General features: G+C 44.2%; 1 protein-coding gene across 1 annotated transcript in view; it reads right to left on the reverse strand.

Moving 5' to 3' along the window:
- FSTL4 (follistatin like 4) overlaps positions 1–18856 on the reverse strand; it is a gene marked incomplete at both ends in the record, with an annotated part of 245959 nt that overhangs the window by 28470 nt on the left and 198633 nt on the right. The window contains one exon of the mRNA XM_082490055.1: positions 12650–12816. Within this exon, the coding sequence (XP_082346181.1) occupies positions 12650–12816 (167 nt within the window). The remainder of the gene's footprint in view (positions 1–12649; positions 12817–18856) is intronic.

Here is an 18856-nt window from a genome sequence, read left to right on the forward strand (position 1 = left end):
TTTTGGATTCTAGATGGGGAGACTATGAGTGAGTGGAGAGGTTCTGGCACTTGAATATGTTGTACAAGTGCTCTGCTTAGGAATTTATTTCAAATTATAGTTAGCAGAACCCCAGCACTGATGGGTATAAGAAGCAGCTTCACATGTTACTCCATTAACGTTCAGACTTCTGCAGCTCCAGAATGTTTGTACTTCTATGCAAACCCAGAAGGACAGATTTAAAAAACAGTTCAGGAGCTTAAAGAACAACTTTTCTTTAATTAGCTCCACGCGTGAAGCATGCAAAACTAAACTCTGCAGAATTTCACTGCGAAAATATGGTAAAATTCCACTTAGAATGAGGGTGGCACAAACCCAGTACAACAGGGTGAGTGTTGAAGAGTGGTTTTGCTTGTGAAAACCCAAGGACTTTTTTTCCAAATTTCCCACGTGTGGGTGGAAAGCCGGCCAGCAGCCAAGGGGGGTACGGGGAAACCTCTACACAGCGCCGTGCCTGCTGCCACCCTCGTCCGGCACGGCCACCGGCAGAGAAATGGAAGCGCAGCCCCGTAGCGCGATGAGGAGGTGAGAACTCACAGCCACTGTCTTCCACCGCACCACTTGATGGAACCTACCAGGGTTTGGGTTGTTTTTTTTTTTTCTTTTTTTTTTTTTTCCCAAATTTGCTCCGCTGGTTGGGAGTCAAGAACGGGAATCCACGCAGAGAGCTGCTGACGCCGCCCCCGTTCCCTGCTGCGCCCATGGCACGTCCGACGCTACGAGGAACCACCCTCATCCACGCTGTGACCGCCAACCCCCTGCCGGCTGCTCAGAAATGACGAGCAAGGGTTGTTTGATCATCGGAGCTTTCCAAACCAAAACCATCTGAGGCTCCTTATACCCCACGTTTCCTGCCTCTTCAGGGTGCATCTGCTCTACAGTTTGAAGCTTTCCTTTCCAGCCATGACACTTCCAACGTTTTTCGAAGGAAGCTGCGACCCCGAGGCAGAGCCGCAATGCCAGCCGGCACGCTTACGGAAAAGCACAAAGTAGCCCATCTCGTGCAGTGCGGGATTGATCTGGCACTACTTCTGCTGGCTCTTGAATCTTCTCCAATAACTTCTGTCTGGCACCAGAGAGATGTCTTCGTGCCTCTCCTCGCAGTGGCAGACTGGCAGTGGGGAAGGGAAGTTTGGGAATTTGCTGCTTTTTAGACATGTTCCAAGGCAGATTGAGAGCGAGCACTGAGAAACACAGCGTTTACAGGCAGGACAACGGCACAGACCTTCACCCGAGAGGGGACAAACGTAACCACCCCAGTTCTGCTGTCTGCTACCCGAAGGCATGTGCGGCCCCAACGTGCAAATGTATGGACAACTATAAAGAATAAGAGTGAATCCATAGACAATCCTGAAATTCATTATCTATAATCAAAAGCACCTCAGGTATTATTGCCGCCTTGGGTATCAGGCAGATTCGGCATCCAGACTACAGGATAAGCTGCTTAAGCTACCCAACACACTATTACAAATACCCCAAAATTCCCATCTCAGGCACTTGCCTGTTTTCTGGTCAGATACATCTTTCCTGCTGGAAAGCAAAGATGCATGAGTAACTGCAAATGGAAAAGATATCAACCCTGTTCGAATGATATTTGCATGAGAGAGAGAAAACGCTTGCAGTGGAGGGGACTTAATAACAGTTTTTAAAGTTAATCCCAAAGCAACTCAAATTGAGTTTAGATCAATAAAAGCAGGATGGCTACTTTTATGCAATGATTTACAAGGAGTTGGGGAAAACCAGGACAATAAAATCTTCTCTGTTTTACGTATGTTGCTTTCTTTAAGATACCCCAGAAAAAATATTATGAATGCCTGGTTTGTGCTCTGTAATTGTCTTTTTATGGACGATCTGTTTTTTCCAATGCATACAAATGTATTAATATAAGTAAAGACCCTTGCAAAAACAAACTGATGCAAGATTACAGTATTATTCCCCTCCAAACGCATTTTTCTTGTAAAGAGAAGCTTATATTGGTAAAAGCATGGTTTATGACTTTTAAAAACTATTTTCTGACTTCTAGCACTTAAAGAAGGTTATCAAGTACGGTTTAGGTTAACACTGTATCATTTATGTCAGGCACAGAAGGAAATTATTTGCCCTGCATTAGAACTTGCACACGCACAGTAAATTCACGTAAGAGTACAACGTTATTAAGAATGACCAGATGTGGGAAGAAAAACGTGATTATGAAATTTAGGTTCAATACTGAGCCTTTTGTTGCTACAAAAAGAACAGTGAATTCTCTAACAAATTAATGACTCTTTCCCTGTGTTTATTTATTGCAGCTCCCGGTTTCTCCTTATGTTTCCCTGCGGATATAATTAGTACATTAGGATTTCACAGTTACATTTTATATATATGCATGCATTCTTATGCACAAGCACTTTCTGTGTGTATTTTATAAGGGTGTATTTGGAAGTGCTGTAAAAACCCAAGCCCTAGAGCGTTAGGGAATGATGAGTCTTTGATTCCTTAATAGCCTCTAACTCCACCTCTTACGCTCATCCCAGCCGGCAGTCCTGCAGCGCGGCGGGAACCGGCCTGGGCAGGCGGTGGGCAGTCCCGGTACCTGGGCTATCTCGTGGAATCACGGAATTGTTTTGGTTGGAAAAGACCTGTAAGATCATGAAGTCCAGATGTTAAGCTTGCACCGTCAAGTTACCGCTGAACCACATCCTTCGGCACCGCGTCTGCCCCTCTGTTAAACACCTCCAGGGATGGCGACTCCACCACTGCCCTGGGCAGCCTGGCCCAGTGCTTGACAACCCTTCTGGGGAAGAAATATTCCTAATATCCAATCTAAACCTCCCCTGGCTCAACTTGAGGTCGTTTCCTCTTGTCCCATCGCCTGTTCCTTGGGAGAAGAGACCGACCCCCCCCTCCATTCCCACACCCCTCCACACTGCGCTGCCCGCGGGAGCTCTCAGCAGCCGCAGCGGTGCATCTCCTGCCACTGCCGCGGTACCACCGGGGATGGAAGTGAGCACTGACACTGCGCTCTGCTGCTCTTCTGCTTTGCTGGTCCTCGATAGGGTGTAGCCCCGTAGCGCTGCACGCAATTTCATCAAGCCGAGAAGGAGCTGCACGTCAATAAGGACCTTCTTCCCCCTCAAAAACGTGTCGCAGCCAGCGGGAGCTCTTTGAACAAAAGTTCTCCAAAACCGGTTAGCACAAAACGTCTTTTGAGACTCGTGCTCTGAGCTCCGTCCTTCTGCCCAAACACGCACCCGTACACCGGCTGGGAGGGCTGGCAGGGCAGGGGGTGGGGTGGGCAGAGGGAATGGGAAGAATTCACGCTGGAAAAAGGTGGAGGAAACATTTCATGTGCTTTGACTTTTTTTTCAGATGGCTTTTGCTTGCAAAACCAGGTCTCCAAGTCACCGCGAGCCGGAAAGCAGTCAAAGGGAACCATGAACATCTATAAAAATGATGTAAGTTAATTCTTTTCTCCCTAAAGCCACCTGACCTTTAAAGCAGAGTATCTCAGGCTGTCCAGGAGCTGCAGCGAGTGCTGCACCCCCCCGGGACTGGGACTGCCCCCTCCTACCACCAGCAATGCCCAACTGAACTGAAAAGGCATTTTTATGTATTGTCCCATAAAAAAGCATAGGCAGCCAGGAGAAAGGCAAAAAAGTAACTTCTGGGACATGGTTTTCCTCATTTGCCACAGAAGGTGAATTTTCTTGTGAAGAGGAGGAAAGAGAATTGATGAAAATGTATGAACAAAAGGCAGAAACCGCCCTAACCCCACAGCTGATGAGCCTTGCCTCAAAGCGGCTGGATAAAGATAAGGTGTTCATCACCTCTATGTAATGAATTTCATTGTACGATAATGTTACGGGTTCTGGTAAAAAAAAAAATAATTCAGCAAGCTACACTTATAATTTCTCATAATTGATAAGGTCGGCTAGTGGCAGATGATAAATTGACTTCGCCGGCAGTTTGGCTCATGTTTTCTCTCCCTTTTTCAAACAGAAAGTTCTCTGCCCTTCATGAGCTTCTTTTACATCTTGCAGTTACCCTTCAAATAAGGGACTGTTTAAGTGACCTCAGAATATGTTTTAACTTTTCAAGATTAAGAAAAGGCACCGCCCTGCATTTTAAATTGATAACAGCTCAGTAATCTAAAAAAATGAAAAAATTGCTACTGCACTCAGTCAATTCCAAAAAACAACAAAGCAGATCCTAGAAAATGGATGCGTACTTTTTCTTTTTTGTATTGTATTTCCTTTCCATCACTACTGATTACCCAAGGCATCGGTCTCTCCAAACAGAAGATTTTTCATATTTATTTATCCCATTCCTCCCTCCTAATGCATTCCCTGGTCGTGCAATCTGCTGCGGCTCCGAGACGCCGCGCTTAGAAATGTGTAAAACATTGCATATTGCCTGTAAATCGCGTTCGTGTTCTGTCTCGAGTGAAACCCAATATGTGATTGCAACGCCACAAATCTCCTGCTCCGACACGCGGGAACGCAGCCGGCGGAGAGGGAACTCGCACCGACCCGGGGCCGGGGGCCACGCCGGAGGGTGCGGGGCACTGCCCGCCCGCCTTTTTTTACCCATTTCAGACGCTTTTTTCATGAAGGTTTCCAACACGGCGTGGGGTTGTTCCAGGATGGAAACATATTTAACACCCTTTAAATTTTTGGCAAAGTGGATCGCTTGTTTTCCAGGAAGTTTGAAGGGGAATTAGCATAGAGTAGATTCAGGCTTATTATGTTTTAGGATAACTTCCAGTTACTTGAGAAAAATACACTTGCTTTATAGCTATAAATGGGAAGAAGGACCAAAAAAACCAAGTCCCAGTGACTCAAAACCCAACAAACTCCCCGTCTCTATCGGCAACGGCAGGTGGAACGGTGGGGCACGCGCTCCGCATTCCCCAGGTGGCAGTCAGGTGATTTTACACCTACCCTGTGATTTTTATAGCCCCCCCCCTCAGTTAGATACGGAATGGCCCGAATATACGCCGGGGGTGAGTCCCAAAGACGGTCGATACCCCCTCACCGTGATGACGTAAAGTGATCAAAGCAGAAATAACCAGAGGGAATGGAGCTCCCCCAGTGGTTTCTTCTCTTAGGAGAATCCCACTGGTTGCTGGGATGTCTTTCAAATTATTATTATGATTATTATTAATAATAATCATCACCATCATCATCCTTTGCTTCACTTTTAAACCCTGCCCTTCCTGCCAAGCCCAGGGAAGCTGGAAGCCTTCCCCACGTGGTTTCAGCGCCTACTGACAAAACCAGTCCTGGCGCTGGGGCTAGCTGGTGTCACTGGTTTTCCTCTAGACGAAGAGAAACGCCATCACAATTTCACAGTAAGCAGCAAAGCAATGAAAATGTATTAACTCGTTCACGTTAAAAAAGCTTGCCTGATCCTCAGAGTCCTCGAAGTCTCTGATGATGTTTACGGGATTTTAAAACAAAATGTACCCAAGCGTTTAATGAGATTATTATTATGCAAAATCTACAACAATGGCTATCACTTTGAAAGTGATTTCTCCTCACTAATCAAATGTCTCTGATCTTTTTTACAATAGATTCATGAGTGATTCATATAAAAATAATAAAAACTAAATTAGTCATGGGCTCTTAAATCACTTTCGTTGGTGCTTTTAATAATTCATTTCCAGAGACAAGCTGAGAACTTATGCTTCATTAATATTATTTGTTCTTGGTTTTACACATGCTATCACTTCAGTAATTTACATGGAGAAAAATTCAGCCTTAAGCAAATGCCAGAAAACTATTGCAAACACAGCCTGATGGGGTATTAATTTATCTTTTCTTGTTTTTCTGCTCAAAGAATTTAGTGCAACATAAGACTCCGCTGGTGAGCCAAAAAAAGTTTTTGGCTTGAACATATGGAAATGAACTTTTTAGATAGTTGTGCAATTATAATACAGCTAAAAATGGATGACTTATATCCCGAGAAACTCGGAGACAATACAACAAGGAAAATCAACGGTAGGTCGTCCTGCTGGAGCTGTTGGAAGGGAGGAATTAGCATACCGGGGATTTAGTGAAAGGTTTCTATTAATTGGATCGACAGGACATTTCAGCAAAATGCAAAGACCATGACTGAACAGGTAAGTACCAATCTTGGGAAGAAACTATATCCATACACTCCAACTTTCTCCCCACAGTACAGAGGTAGGTAACTGGGATTCATGGATTTTGGTCTGTAATTCGATTATCAGTTCCAACAGTCAGAGCACGTATAGGAGCCTATAACTGTTTTCAGAGAGTCCTAATTCATCTCATTCTCAAGTTTTTTCTAATGCATTTTTTCAAGCGTGCCAGTCTAGTTACCTTAATAATTCACAGCAGATGGGCTCACTCCTTTCTTCTTGCTCATTTTTAGAAGATTCGCACTGTGTTCATAATTCTGCTTTTCTGTTATAACACCCAGACGGAGTGCCTGCAATCCATCTACAGGAAAGCTGCATCTAACATCTCAGGTTTCTAAAAAATTTCACAAGGTATGCACCCTATATGTCTCTAAAAAAACCAAGCACAACACAAAACCACCCCGGGCTTCTAAGAGTAACCTCCTCCTCCACAAAACCAGGACGTTTAGGAAGGTGAAGCCTTAAACTCCATTGCGTATTTAGGACCAGGTGAACAACTCTATAGTGTCCATGAAGGTATTTCTGCATTTGCAATAATCGCCTACAAACTTTGGGCTGGGACCCAAAAATGAGCTGTTCTACTGAAGGCACGAGTGGATACAAGCTCTGCCATCTTCATTATAGCAAAGTGAGAGATAATATATATATATATTCTGAAAATATTGTAAGTATTAATTTTCCACTTAACCTCTATTTTAGAGCCTGCAACGACCTAAGATACTATAAGCACCGCACAATTTCTTAAACTTTGATTTGAAAGAGAAAAAACTTGGCTTTAAACATGCAACTTCCTGTAATTTACTCCCATCGCTGTATTCCCGCAGCATCTGGGATGACACAGGCGCTGAGCATTTTATCGGCCTGATTTCTATTAGCGGGGTATTAAGTGGGGTTATTCACACATGATCTTTTTATTATTTAACAGTGAAACTACATTAAAAACATCAACAGGAATATATTGCCTTCACACAGCCTGTTTTAATGAGAAATCTAATCCGAGTGACTAACGGTTGGCCATTGGCTTTGAGTTTCAAGTATTATACTTGGGAAAATGGACATTTAAATGAACACGCGTGAAATGCGCATCAAGGCAGGTAGGCCCAGATCCTGTGAGAGCCATGAGATGTAGAGATGAAGGGATGTACCTTCCTGGGTGCACAGGTAGACGTGGAATATGAGCCATCACCGGTTTAGGAGGTGGTCCATGCCCCCCCCAGATTCACTTCTGCCACCGCCACAGGCTCTTTGCGTCGTGGACCTGGCAGAGGTTCGGTGGGCAGGGATGGAGGCAGGCTTGGATTCAGCTGGGGTTACGCACACAGATTTGTACGGGGAGGAGGAAAACCTGCTTGGAGAAGAGAATCACTCCTCTTCCTCCAAGCAGGGACTCACATCTCCGAGCTCAGCCCACGCATCCCAGGTGCCTCCGGGGTCCTGGGCGATGACAGGAACCCCAGCAGCAAAACCGAGACTTCCTCCACATGGCCTTACCAAAGGCAAGAAGGGCTAAAGGTGAGAGCAGAGGTCTCTCCAACGGAGCTTTCTTGCCCTGAGAGGAGGCAATGGCAGAGGAGACGCACGGGACGCGGGCGAGCCTCAGCAGGACACACCGCTCCGCTCCCGTCGGCTGCTGCTCAGCCATCTCCCAAACGGGGGACGGGTCCCGTGCTGAACAGCTTCTGCCCCCGACCCTGGGCTTGTCTCATCTGCAACCTGTCTGCCTTTCAGCCTGGGTGACGTCTCGACGCTATAATACAGACCTGAATACGCACGAAGTTGGTCCAGGGGGTCTTTTGGACAGGAATGTTCAAGACTTCTTTGAGGATGCGGCACGAGGACTTTTTACTGGTCATTGCCCCGCGTACCTTGTGCAAGATGAGCCGATTGACACATACAAGTGACAATCGTACACAAATGATATGCTGCATTTTGTTAGCTTGTGGAAGCATGCTTTTTAAGGGCAAATATTGATTTTTCATCAAAGGAGACAGACAAGTCATAAGGTAGCTGCAAAGCACTCTCGCTCCCCCACCTTTAATCCCCGTCTGCATCAGCAGAAATGAAGAAAACTATATTTCAATAATCTGTAATGAAATGCTTATTTTTGAGCCAATATCTAGTGCGGACTTGAGTTAAAGTGTACAGACTAATATGAAATGAATAACGGAAGGCGATCATGAATTTATGTTACAGCTACCTGCACCGCACTTGGTAATTCACCAAACCCTTATCTACCTGTACTCCACAGCATTTGTTTTCTTATGGTAATATTGTCTTCTCTGTTGTTTGCGTATGCTTTCACCATACTGCTGGATGATAAACTTTCATTTATAAATTTTGTTTATAAATGTACGTACGTTTCTCTGGAGATAATGTCGAATCATCTGAAACAATATCCTATAAATATATTTGACTCTATGAGGAGTTTATTATATTTTCCAATTGAGGAATGCTCTCATAATCACACATTTGGGAAAACATACTGCTTGTCTGGGGGACAAAAGTATATTATTTTGAAAGATGACAGGTTTTAACCACTTCACTATTTGTAGTCAGAAATCAATTTACAGCTATCACAATCTTATCATTTTCAGCTACATTATAGTTATTTTCTGCATGAGCAAAGTTGATGTGACTTTTTTAAAGTCTAGCTGCAAAGGGACTTATAATGGATAAATAATATGGACGGGTAATTTATGGATAAATAATATTTTTATGCTAAAAGCAATCTTAAATGTTTGCAAGAAAAATGGTTTAATTACATGTACCATTAAGATGGCTCTTTTGCAGTAGCAATGTGACAACTCATTAACAGAGTTCTTCACAGACAGGACAAGACAAATTATAATGTTGCTTATGAAAGCTTCTGATTAAGAGAGCAATGAAAAGTTATTAATATTTTGTTGCCAATCAAGATATCACATAAAAATGATTTAAGTAATTCACTTAAACACCCTGGCTTTATAGGAATCTTCAACCTTTCAGTTCTGCGCAAATTTAGGATTATCTTGGTTTTTGTTGACCGTCTTTGTCACTTCTAGTATTAATCTGGAACACAGTCAATCTTCTCATATCACGTTTTTCAAGAACCAGGAGAGAATAAAGCCGCAAAGGACTTTTCAGCTGTGCCTCTCCTGTGCTGCTCTCACACCTTGTTGGAAGGATTCTGCTGCTTCCAGAATTGGGCTTCTATATTCATCTGATTTCCTGAATTAGCATTTAGGAGAGAGAGAATTTAATTGAAATATAATATGAGGATTTCTCCAAGTGTGCGAATATCCTGTAGGTTTGTATGTGATTACCACTGTGCCAGGAGCAGGGAGGATTTTCTTGAAGTTAAAAAGGTACAATTAATCTCCTGTTGCACTTCCAATTAGCCAAATTGCCAACCGTATTGTGAAAAGCAGAAATGCAATCGAGTTTCTGCTTGAGGCGTACTTAAAGAAAACTGAAGTAATTTAATTAACTGACTTCAAGTATATTAAGAAGCACACTGCCTTTACTTTCCTGCTGTCAATGCCTTTCAATAGATTATTGTTTAATGTCGGCTGCTGTACCCACAAGAGGCTGAAGCTTTGAACCGTCTGCGGCCACCCCACCCCAACCCGTGCCGTTGAGCGTGCGTGGCCGCGCGTGTTTTCACGTTGCAAACCTCAAAGCCATTGTTGATGCTACTTCCACGCTACAGGCAAGTATCCACCCCAAACACACGCGTGTTCGTGCTGCAGCTGAATGCGGCTCATGTCCCACCAGGAGAGGACTTTTAAAACTTGTGATTAATGTAAATAAAAAGCCTGGATTTACCCGCTGAAGGACCATCTCTTCATCCCTGCTATGAACAATGGTGGACATGCAGGTGCCCGTCCCGGGTAGCCGGAGAGGGGACACACCTGAGCTGAAGAGTCCTACAGACTGCCCACAGTGGAAGAGGGAACATAAAGGATGGCAATCCCCAAATTACGTCACCTCAAGTAACCACACCAGAATACAGACAGCAACGATATACACAGATCGTCACAAACTTCACGGTTTAACTCCAGATGAATAAGGTGTGGGGGTGTTTAGTAGACAAAAAAAAGCCGATGCGCACCAGTAGAAGGTGTCATAAGACGAGGTGATAGAGGTCATAAACTGACACGTGAAACATTAAAATTGAGGCATAATTCCTGTTTTTCCTCCTTGTAAGAATCTCAGAGTGCTCCCTGGACATAGTTTTTGGGTGATATACTCGTTCAAACAGATCAAAAAGTGATTAATTTTTTTCTGCTGTTTTGCAAGGTACCATCTGAGGGGGTGTTGAGTCATTCAGGAACCGGTCAGGTTATGTGCAAGGACATAACTCTTCCTCTCAACATTTAATAACCAATGAGAAAGAGAGTTATTTATAAGCAAACCACAAATCCAATTGGGCCAGGGCTAAATTAGGGAGGAACTGGCATTTCAGCCTGAAAATTTACTCTTCAAAATTCTATTTAAAATAGTAGGAGTTGCAAATGAAGCCTCAGAGCCACGTGCTATTTATCCTTCAAAGATGTGCCTGTACTCCAATTCCTGGACTGTCATTTTGTGTCCCCTTCAGACACATAAACATCTAATCTTTTAAGATTAATGTGATCATACCCAGAATTTCATAAAGGTAAGATAAATAACTGGAATTTTCATTATTTTTGGCCAAAAAATTCTAAGACCGCTCTTCAGCCTCTAGAGTATGTGGAAATAAGTTTTCAGAATAGCTGAACCTCACTGCCAACCCCGGCTCAGTCTTGAACCCAGCAACGAAACTGAGCCTATGAACACGTCTCAGATCTAATTAGTGAATATAACGGCCAAAAGAATAGGCTCCTTCTAGACTCCGATCACACCAAACTGTTGAATTTGCTCACTACAGATTAAACTAAGCATGTTGGCAGCGCGTGTAATCTTTACTAAGGTTAATCCCTGTCTAGGAATAGATCTGTTCTGAAGACCACTCGTGCAAGGCGGCGCGGGCGGCAGGCTGCCAGGTCAACCCCCTGCATGGCTCACGATGCCACACTCCCACTACAGCAGGGAACGCCTGGCTTTCCGCATCGCAGCTTGGCCGGCTCCCATGTATTTTTAGTGCCAGTGACCTGAAGGTCATTATTCTAACCCTGGTGCTGAGGGATGCCTATAAGAAATCTGGCCAGGTCACTGGCTTCGTGCCGGCTGTGTGATGCTGAGCATCCCCCTGACGGTTCCTGTATAGTGCTGTGCCGATCCTGCGAGTGGGACGTTCGCTGGTTTCGTGTTGCATTTCAGTGTCGTGCTCCAAAGGGTGACAAGAAATGCATTTTAAAAGGGCACTATTTGCTTTGATGAAAAGAAAAGAATGTTTAGGTGGTTATAATTACTGAGCTTGTGCACACAGTAATCACCTACACACAGTGCACGTGATTTTCCTGCTAAGGTAGGGTCAACAAATAATGTACGGAGTTGCAGTGCATGTTTCTGTCCCGTGTGCTGTCATTTCAATGTATTAATGCAGAAGAGTAAACCAAAGATTTTTCACATTTCAGCAATCCTGGATACACAACAATTTAGGGAGCTACAGTATTACCTGTAACAACTCTGAACTGAGTGGTTATCAAATTAACAAGAGCTGAACAAAAATATAAATCAACTCTTGCTGTAGTGTAATTAAAATAAAACCTGATTTACTGTGTACTTTAATGCAAAGAGAAATGAAATACAGACCACATTTTTTGTACACTACTTTCCACTCTCTCTGTAATTAAATGTTATTAATAAATGAGTAAGTTTATACCATTATTCAGGTATTGTCTTTACTACAAACTATGACTCACACATCAGACCAGCACTGCAAATTACAAGAGATTAATCTTCCTTCCTGCGAGGGCATTGCCACACCTTGCTGAATAATCCCGTATTTTAAACCAGTCATCAGAAATAGTAGCCGAGGAATGAGAGTCGAGAACTGGATGAAAGGCAAGTGAAAAGGGAGGAACAGAGACAAAAACATATTCTTTGATTTAGATAGAGGAGAAATGTCATTGCCGACCATAAACGGGTTGTTTCATGTTCTAGATGAACCTGTTTCTTTGTACTGGGAATGAGATCCCTGAGGTGTTAACGGTCCGTAGAGCTGCTAGAGTCCTGGGTTTCCAGGGCTGCTGTCTGTGGACCACGGGTTGCACCAAACTGCACGAGCAACAAAGGATGAAGTACCAGTGCTATGTGAGCATCAGGTTATTACAGTACCGAGTTTTAATTTCATAATAACACGTTCCAAGTACCCCTGCTCTCAGCTGCATAGATGTTGTTTTCCTTTTATTCCCGAGACATATTCACATAAAACCAGAATATCACACCAGCCTCCAGTTTTCCACAATAATGAGATAAAACTTGTTCCCTTAAAACCATCATCCGTTAAATGAAGTCACATTCAATGCCCTAAAAAGAAAATGACAAGAGTAATTCAGGACTCACGTTGATATCCTCCAGGTCGAGGAAGTTGAGGATAACGCCGTTGCGTTTCCAGATGATGGGGGGCCGCAGCGCCCCGCGGATGCTGCATGTCAGGACGGTGCTCAGGCCAACCGTGATGGTGGTAATGCTGATCTTCTGGTCCTCTGGCAGGCTCAGCCGAACCACCTCTGCAAAAGGCAACAAACCAGGAATAATACCAAATACTACACAGGGAAGTTGTTTCCCCTTCTCCCCGCTCCGCCTCCCTGCTCCAGGAATAACTTTGAGGGATTTTGGCATAGAGATGGATATCTATGTTATAAAAAAAACCCCAAACAATAAAGCCAAGTAAGACACAGCAACTGAATCTGGCCCAACCTTCCTTCCTACATCATTTTCCTGAGGCACGTAGGGGTAGTTGTGGCTTTAGGGCACTCGGATGGGCCCCGTGGCAGCCTGGCTGCAATAGTTAAGTCTACAAATCAGTCAGCAACAGGAGGACAAACAAGGGTTTTCCCACTTGAGACCATCTGGGTTTGTTTCTCTAGGGGACTCCTGCCAAGGTCCTTTGAAAAGGCACAAGAATGAGTCAGGATCTTTCCTTGAAGCACAGTTAAGGTAAGAATGTTGTCACCGAAATATAAATAAACCCGGTTTTAAATTGCCCGAATATTGGGAAGTCACCAAGCATGAAAACTCCTTGATCAAATGCAGCCAAATACGGCATCTAAGATACAAATGTTCTTATATCCAAGCAGCGAGATGCTTTCTCATATTTTATTAAATTAAAAAATTCACTTAGTTTGACTTACGCATACCACACAAAAGAAACACCCGAGGCAGAAAGCCTTACTGAAAACCACAACATCTTTCTGAAACAACACCAACAACACATCATTTCCTTCTGGCCGACGCTCACAAGAGGTGTCTGTGTATTTTGCCACGTGTGGCCACACAGAGAGGTAAGAGGTTTGATACAGGAATTACCGCGGGCGCAGATTGCCGTTATCGCTTCAGCCAACTCAGGAAACTTGGCCTGGGGAATGGATCACCCTCTCCTGGTCACAAGGCCCCTCCTCCCTCATGTCCGCTGGCATTAACCGTGGTAAAACGCATCAAAGAGACCAACGTTGCCTCGCCCAAAGTCACGCGCTTTGGGAAAAAACACTTCAGGCAGTGCTGACACTATAAAATGAGGTACGGGATCAGGTTCCTCCCTCTCGTCAAATGGCAAAATTACTCTCCATCCTGCTTGATTGCTTCTCATCTCTGTCATTTCGACCCGCTCAAGATCTGCATATCACAGTGTATCTGCGTTGGTACGACCTAAATCCTGTGTGTGCTTTTATCGCTCTCTGCAACTACCTGAAAGGAGGTTACTCCCAAGGAACAGATTATAGGACAAAAGGAAAAGGCCTCAAGTTGCACCAGGGGAGGTTTAGATTGGGTATCAGGAAAAATTTCTTCACCAAAAGTGTTGTCAAGCACTGGACCGGGCTGCCCAGGGCAGTGGTGGAGTCGCCGTCCCTGGAGGTGTTTAACAGAGGGGCAGACGTGGTGCTGAGGGACGTGGGTTAGCGGTGGACTCGGCAGCGTTGGGTTAACGGTCGGACTTGATGATCTCAAAGGTCTTTTCCAACCTAAATGATTCTATTACTTTCTTCCAGCCCTCTGAAGAAGCATTGACTTTCAGTGAATCCAAACACTCATTATTATCACGTCAGTTCACAGCTTAAGATGTGATTTTGCCTTAAAAGTTACCAACTTTGGTGGGAAAATCTTGCACTCTTTTACAAGGCTTAGACTACAGAAACACAGGGAATACAAATAAAAAACCAGCATCTACTTTTGCAAGCTTAATTTGCCATCTCTTCCCCATCTTTCTAATGGAAAAATTGCTTTAACGTGTCTTGAGTAGGAAATCTGTTAAATCTGTTGACTACAATATTCAGCCCGTTTCAGTAGCCTTTGGGGAGTCTGGAAGGACTCGCTTCAGCGCACTGCTCCTCACAACTGATTGTGAACACTCAGTGCAAAACTTGCTTGTGCAGCAGTACCCCAACAGCCCCGCGTCCTTTCTCTTCCTGCTTCTCCCACCTAAGCGAGAAGTTAATTTGAACGTGCCACAAATTGTATTCGCCGCTGCAGATGTGAGGCTGACTTTGGGCTGCAAAGATCAATACAGCGTCGCACGTCATGTCGGAGAGTGGTTCCCTGTTCTCCCAATTAATATGCCGAATGCTATTTTAGAAGGAGCATAAGCTGTGGAAAAGAAGCGCTAGCCATAGTTTTGATATATGTTTGACCAAAAATAGGAACGTTTGACCAACTCACTGCCATTATTTGGGTTGTGGTGGCTCCCATAGGCATCAAATGAGAAGAGGGCCTGACCCTGTCAGACCATTGAGTAGTTTCTGCACCTGAAACCTCAAAATCCAAACAGGGAGATGGAGGAAGATTGGGGAGGGAAGGAGAACTTGACCCACCCAAGGTCACTGAGCAGGTTAGCAGCACAGCCAGGAACAGATAACGCATCATTAAATGATGTCGCCCTCGGTACCTGCTGGAGGAAGGAGCTGGGAGCCACCGCTGTGCAGGACCACAGGGGTGGTGATGTCCCATCCCACCATCCTCACCCCGCCGCCTGAAGCATGTGAACAGCACACAGGGGCAAATAACGTCGTTATTTCCCGCATAAAAGAGAGCTCCTTTTCTGAATAAAATATTTGGAGTGCACTTGACAGGATAAAGAACTGATAATTACAATAATTTGTAGCATGGAGTAGGGCTAATGAGGACATCTTTTCTTGAGGAGAAATGAAACAGAGGGTCATTCATTTACAAGAGAATTGCTTTTTCATCTTACTGCTGTTTTACTTAATTCCCTCTGCTGTTTCTCACGCTGCCTTGAGTTCCCTGGCTCACGCTGGGCTCCCATCAGCTCTCTTCAGCAACATTTTTTGAGTGTTTTGTTGCAGTGGAGTTTAAGGCTCCCTGCCCATCTTCCAAATGATAGCTCAAAAGGCTTTGGTTTTACATTTTAGAAGCACACTAATGAAAAATACATTAACTGTTAATTAAGAAGACACCTTGCATAGCCGCCATTCTTGGATGAACTATATCAGGCCAAGAGATGACTTTTTACACCAAAGTATGTAATTACTACACACCACTTTAACAATACAAACACACTCCTTTTCTGAGTATTTCTATGGACAATGTTCGAGGGCATATTATTACCAGTACGTTCAAGGGCATCTTATTAACATCTAAAAGCTCTTCTTACTAATACAGGATTATTCTGTGTGGCTTTAGTCATTGCTTTAGCATTATCAATAGAAAAGATTTCACTACGTAATCAGGTGCATCGGGGAGGAAACAGAGCTTCCCCAAGAGGATACTAGGGTTGGGCTTTTTAAAAATCGTTTTAAAACCTCAGAAGCTTGTACTTAAATTATAGAGCCGAGACGCACTTGGTGCTAGTTGGATTATGTGTACAAATTATTCAAGTCGCCATAATGATTTTGTGTAGAACCTCTAGATTAAGTATTGAACACTGTTCATTTTCTTTTTAAAAACCTTTAGGAGATAAAAGGATTTTTTAGCACGCGTATAAAACTGAACAGAACAAATGGGTAATATTCAAAGTGCGCTCACTTGCAGAACACAGGCTGGAATGGAACTTGGTCCTAAAATCAAGCAATTTTTATGTTCATTTGGAAATTCTGCAGGATGATGCGTGCAAAACAGCTTTCTATATTCAATACATTCAACCAGTACCAGTCTGAGCTGATGATATTTATCAAGTCATGTCAAACCTGGTACTCTTCTCTGGGACTTCAGCTGAAGCAAGTCCTCAGTCTAAACCATTCTATGATTCTATTCCAGCTGGAAATAAAAAAAGGCTCCTGCCAACCACTCTGCCATCAGGGAGAGACGCTATCATCAGAGAATGAGATGCTGTCGTTTTTGACTCAGCCTTTAATAGTTCAATACAGGGGTAAAGCCTTCGTAATAACCACCTTTACGAAGGAATGGGTGTAACCGTGTCTGTGTGTCAGAGCCCCGGGAGTAATCTTTGATCACGTACTGCACCAAATGCAGAACAAAATCAAGGTCAGTAAAAGGCGGCCAGGGCACTGCAACGTCTGTGGCGATGGCAGCAGCTCAGCACCTGACAACTGTGCAGCTCCAGGAATGAGGGCAGAGCCGTCTTCAAACCTTTCTCCCCAGCTCAGAAGGGTGAGGGATCATAGAATCACAGAATGGTTTCGGTTGGAGGGCGCCTTAACGACCATCTCGATCCACCCCCCTGCCCTGGGCAGGGCCACCTCCCCCCAGCCCAGGTCGCTCCCAGCCCCGTCCAACCCGGCCGTGAACCCCTCCAGGGATGGGGCAGCCACAGCTTCTTGGGGCACCCTGCGCTGGGGGCTCACCGCCCCCACAGGAGAGAATTTCTTCCAAATACCTAAACCTAAATCTCCCCTCTTCCAGTTTAAGGCCATCCCCCCTTGTCCTATCACTCCCTGCATGCCAGCGGTCGGCGCCGAGAGGCTGTTGAGGAGAAGCATCGCTCCGTCCTGTCTCTCACAGCTTTTCTCGCTCCTATGACATTCTGTCTGAGAGAGGCTGCGAAGCACTGTGGACCTCGGGTGACCCAGGTGGAGCCATTCTCATGTTCCTACACTAAATTTCTTGCAACACCGGGCCCCACGGCGGCACGTTTGAGAACGTGAAATCTTACCAATTCCTTTTCTTGTTAAAAACATCAAGATACTGTCAAACATTTTCCTCGGCCCCTCATCCGCTCCAATTTTATTTCGGAAGGTGCTGAGCTGGAGCCGCAGCGCACCTTTTCGAGCCGTGCATGCTAATGCCGGCAGGTATTACTTGTTGTGCTCTTTTATCACGGAAATCTTTTTCTCTGCTGTCACTTGCAGCCCGCCAAAGGCAATCATAATTTCACAATGAAGACATGTATAATTGAGGTCATTATAAGAAGCAACCTGGAATGAGCATCTATGGAGAAAAACTCATTGATTTAGCACTGCGCGGAGATAATTTACATAGTAAATGTGGGTTGCCTGCCTGCCTTTGCTCATGCCACACTACATACAGAAACAGATTTCACACTTTAAAAAGTACTTAATATCGTTAATTAGATCTTTTCCCTTAAATCTAAAGAAAATATGCTTTTTAATACATTGTTGCCACCTTTAATCATTGCTACATTTGTTCACAGGTATCTTGCCTCCTTGAAACAGAATATGGAGCAGCTAACTGTATTAGGGGACAAGGCAATACTTTTTTAATCCTGTAACTTGCTCTCAGTGAGGAGACAACGAACCAAAATGTACCTTTGTGTGAAGCAACGGGAGGATGACTTCCAAAGAAAGTCTCAAGCACAGATTCTCGCCCCCAATTCCATGCTCCTGAGCAAAGAGACCTCCTTTGGGAACTGAAGGATGGGTAACGCAGCCCTAAACACGTGGTGTTTCTCCAGCAGTGGTTCGAGTCAGGATCGATTTAATGGGATGAAAACTTCAGCCTCCACTCCACCCCCCACGTCCTGCAGCTGTGTTTACGCGCTGCACTGCGTTGGTAAAATCTGCTTATTGCATTGTGGCCCAATATTGCAGCATGAAGGTCAACGGGATTTCAGCATTTGTTTCAATAGATAAAAGAAATCTTCTCTAGCCAAATACATTCTCAGGTGAGGAGCTAATTTAATCAAGAAAATCAAAACAATTAATGGATCAGAGGAAAAAAAAAAAACAACACCAGGATATACCTTTTATAATTATTTTTGCCCCCAGTAATTTTGATGAGATGTATTTGGTTCTGCATAGAGAGGGGAGAGAAATATAAGACCCTCTTAAATCTGAGCCGACTGCAGCTAATGGCTTTTAAAATGACCGTGTTATAGGTGAGATGTATTTATAACCACACAACTGAACATGAGGTGCGGCCAGCCAAAGCGTGACTCTGGTGACACTGTCTGGGAGACTCTGGGAAGAGATGCGGTCATCTAATTAGTCACTAATGAAGGGCAGTTCACAGTGGGTCTGAATCTTTAAAGCACTGTATAATATGCTTATAAATTACTCGTATCAGCATGTGATTTAGTTTCTACCCTACTCTATAGACCAAATAAATGAATGAATAAAAACCTTAGTACACAAATCACCCTGGCTTTGCGTGCCTCTGCAGACCTGTCACACAGGCTGT

This window comes from Vanellus vanellus, assembly GCF_965231255.1.
Source record: "Vanellus vanellus genome assembly, chromosome: 13".
In the NCBI taxonomy this organism is placed as follows: Eukaryota; Metazoa; Chordata; class Aves; order Charadriiformes; family Charadriidae; genus Vanellus; species Vanellus vanellus.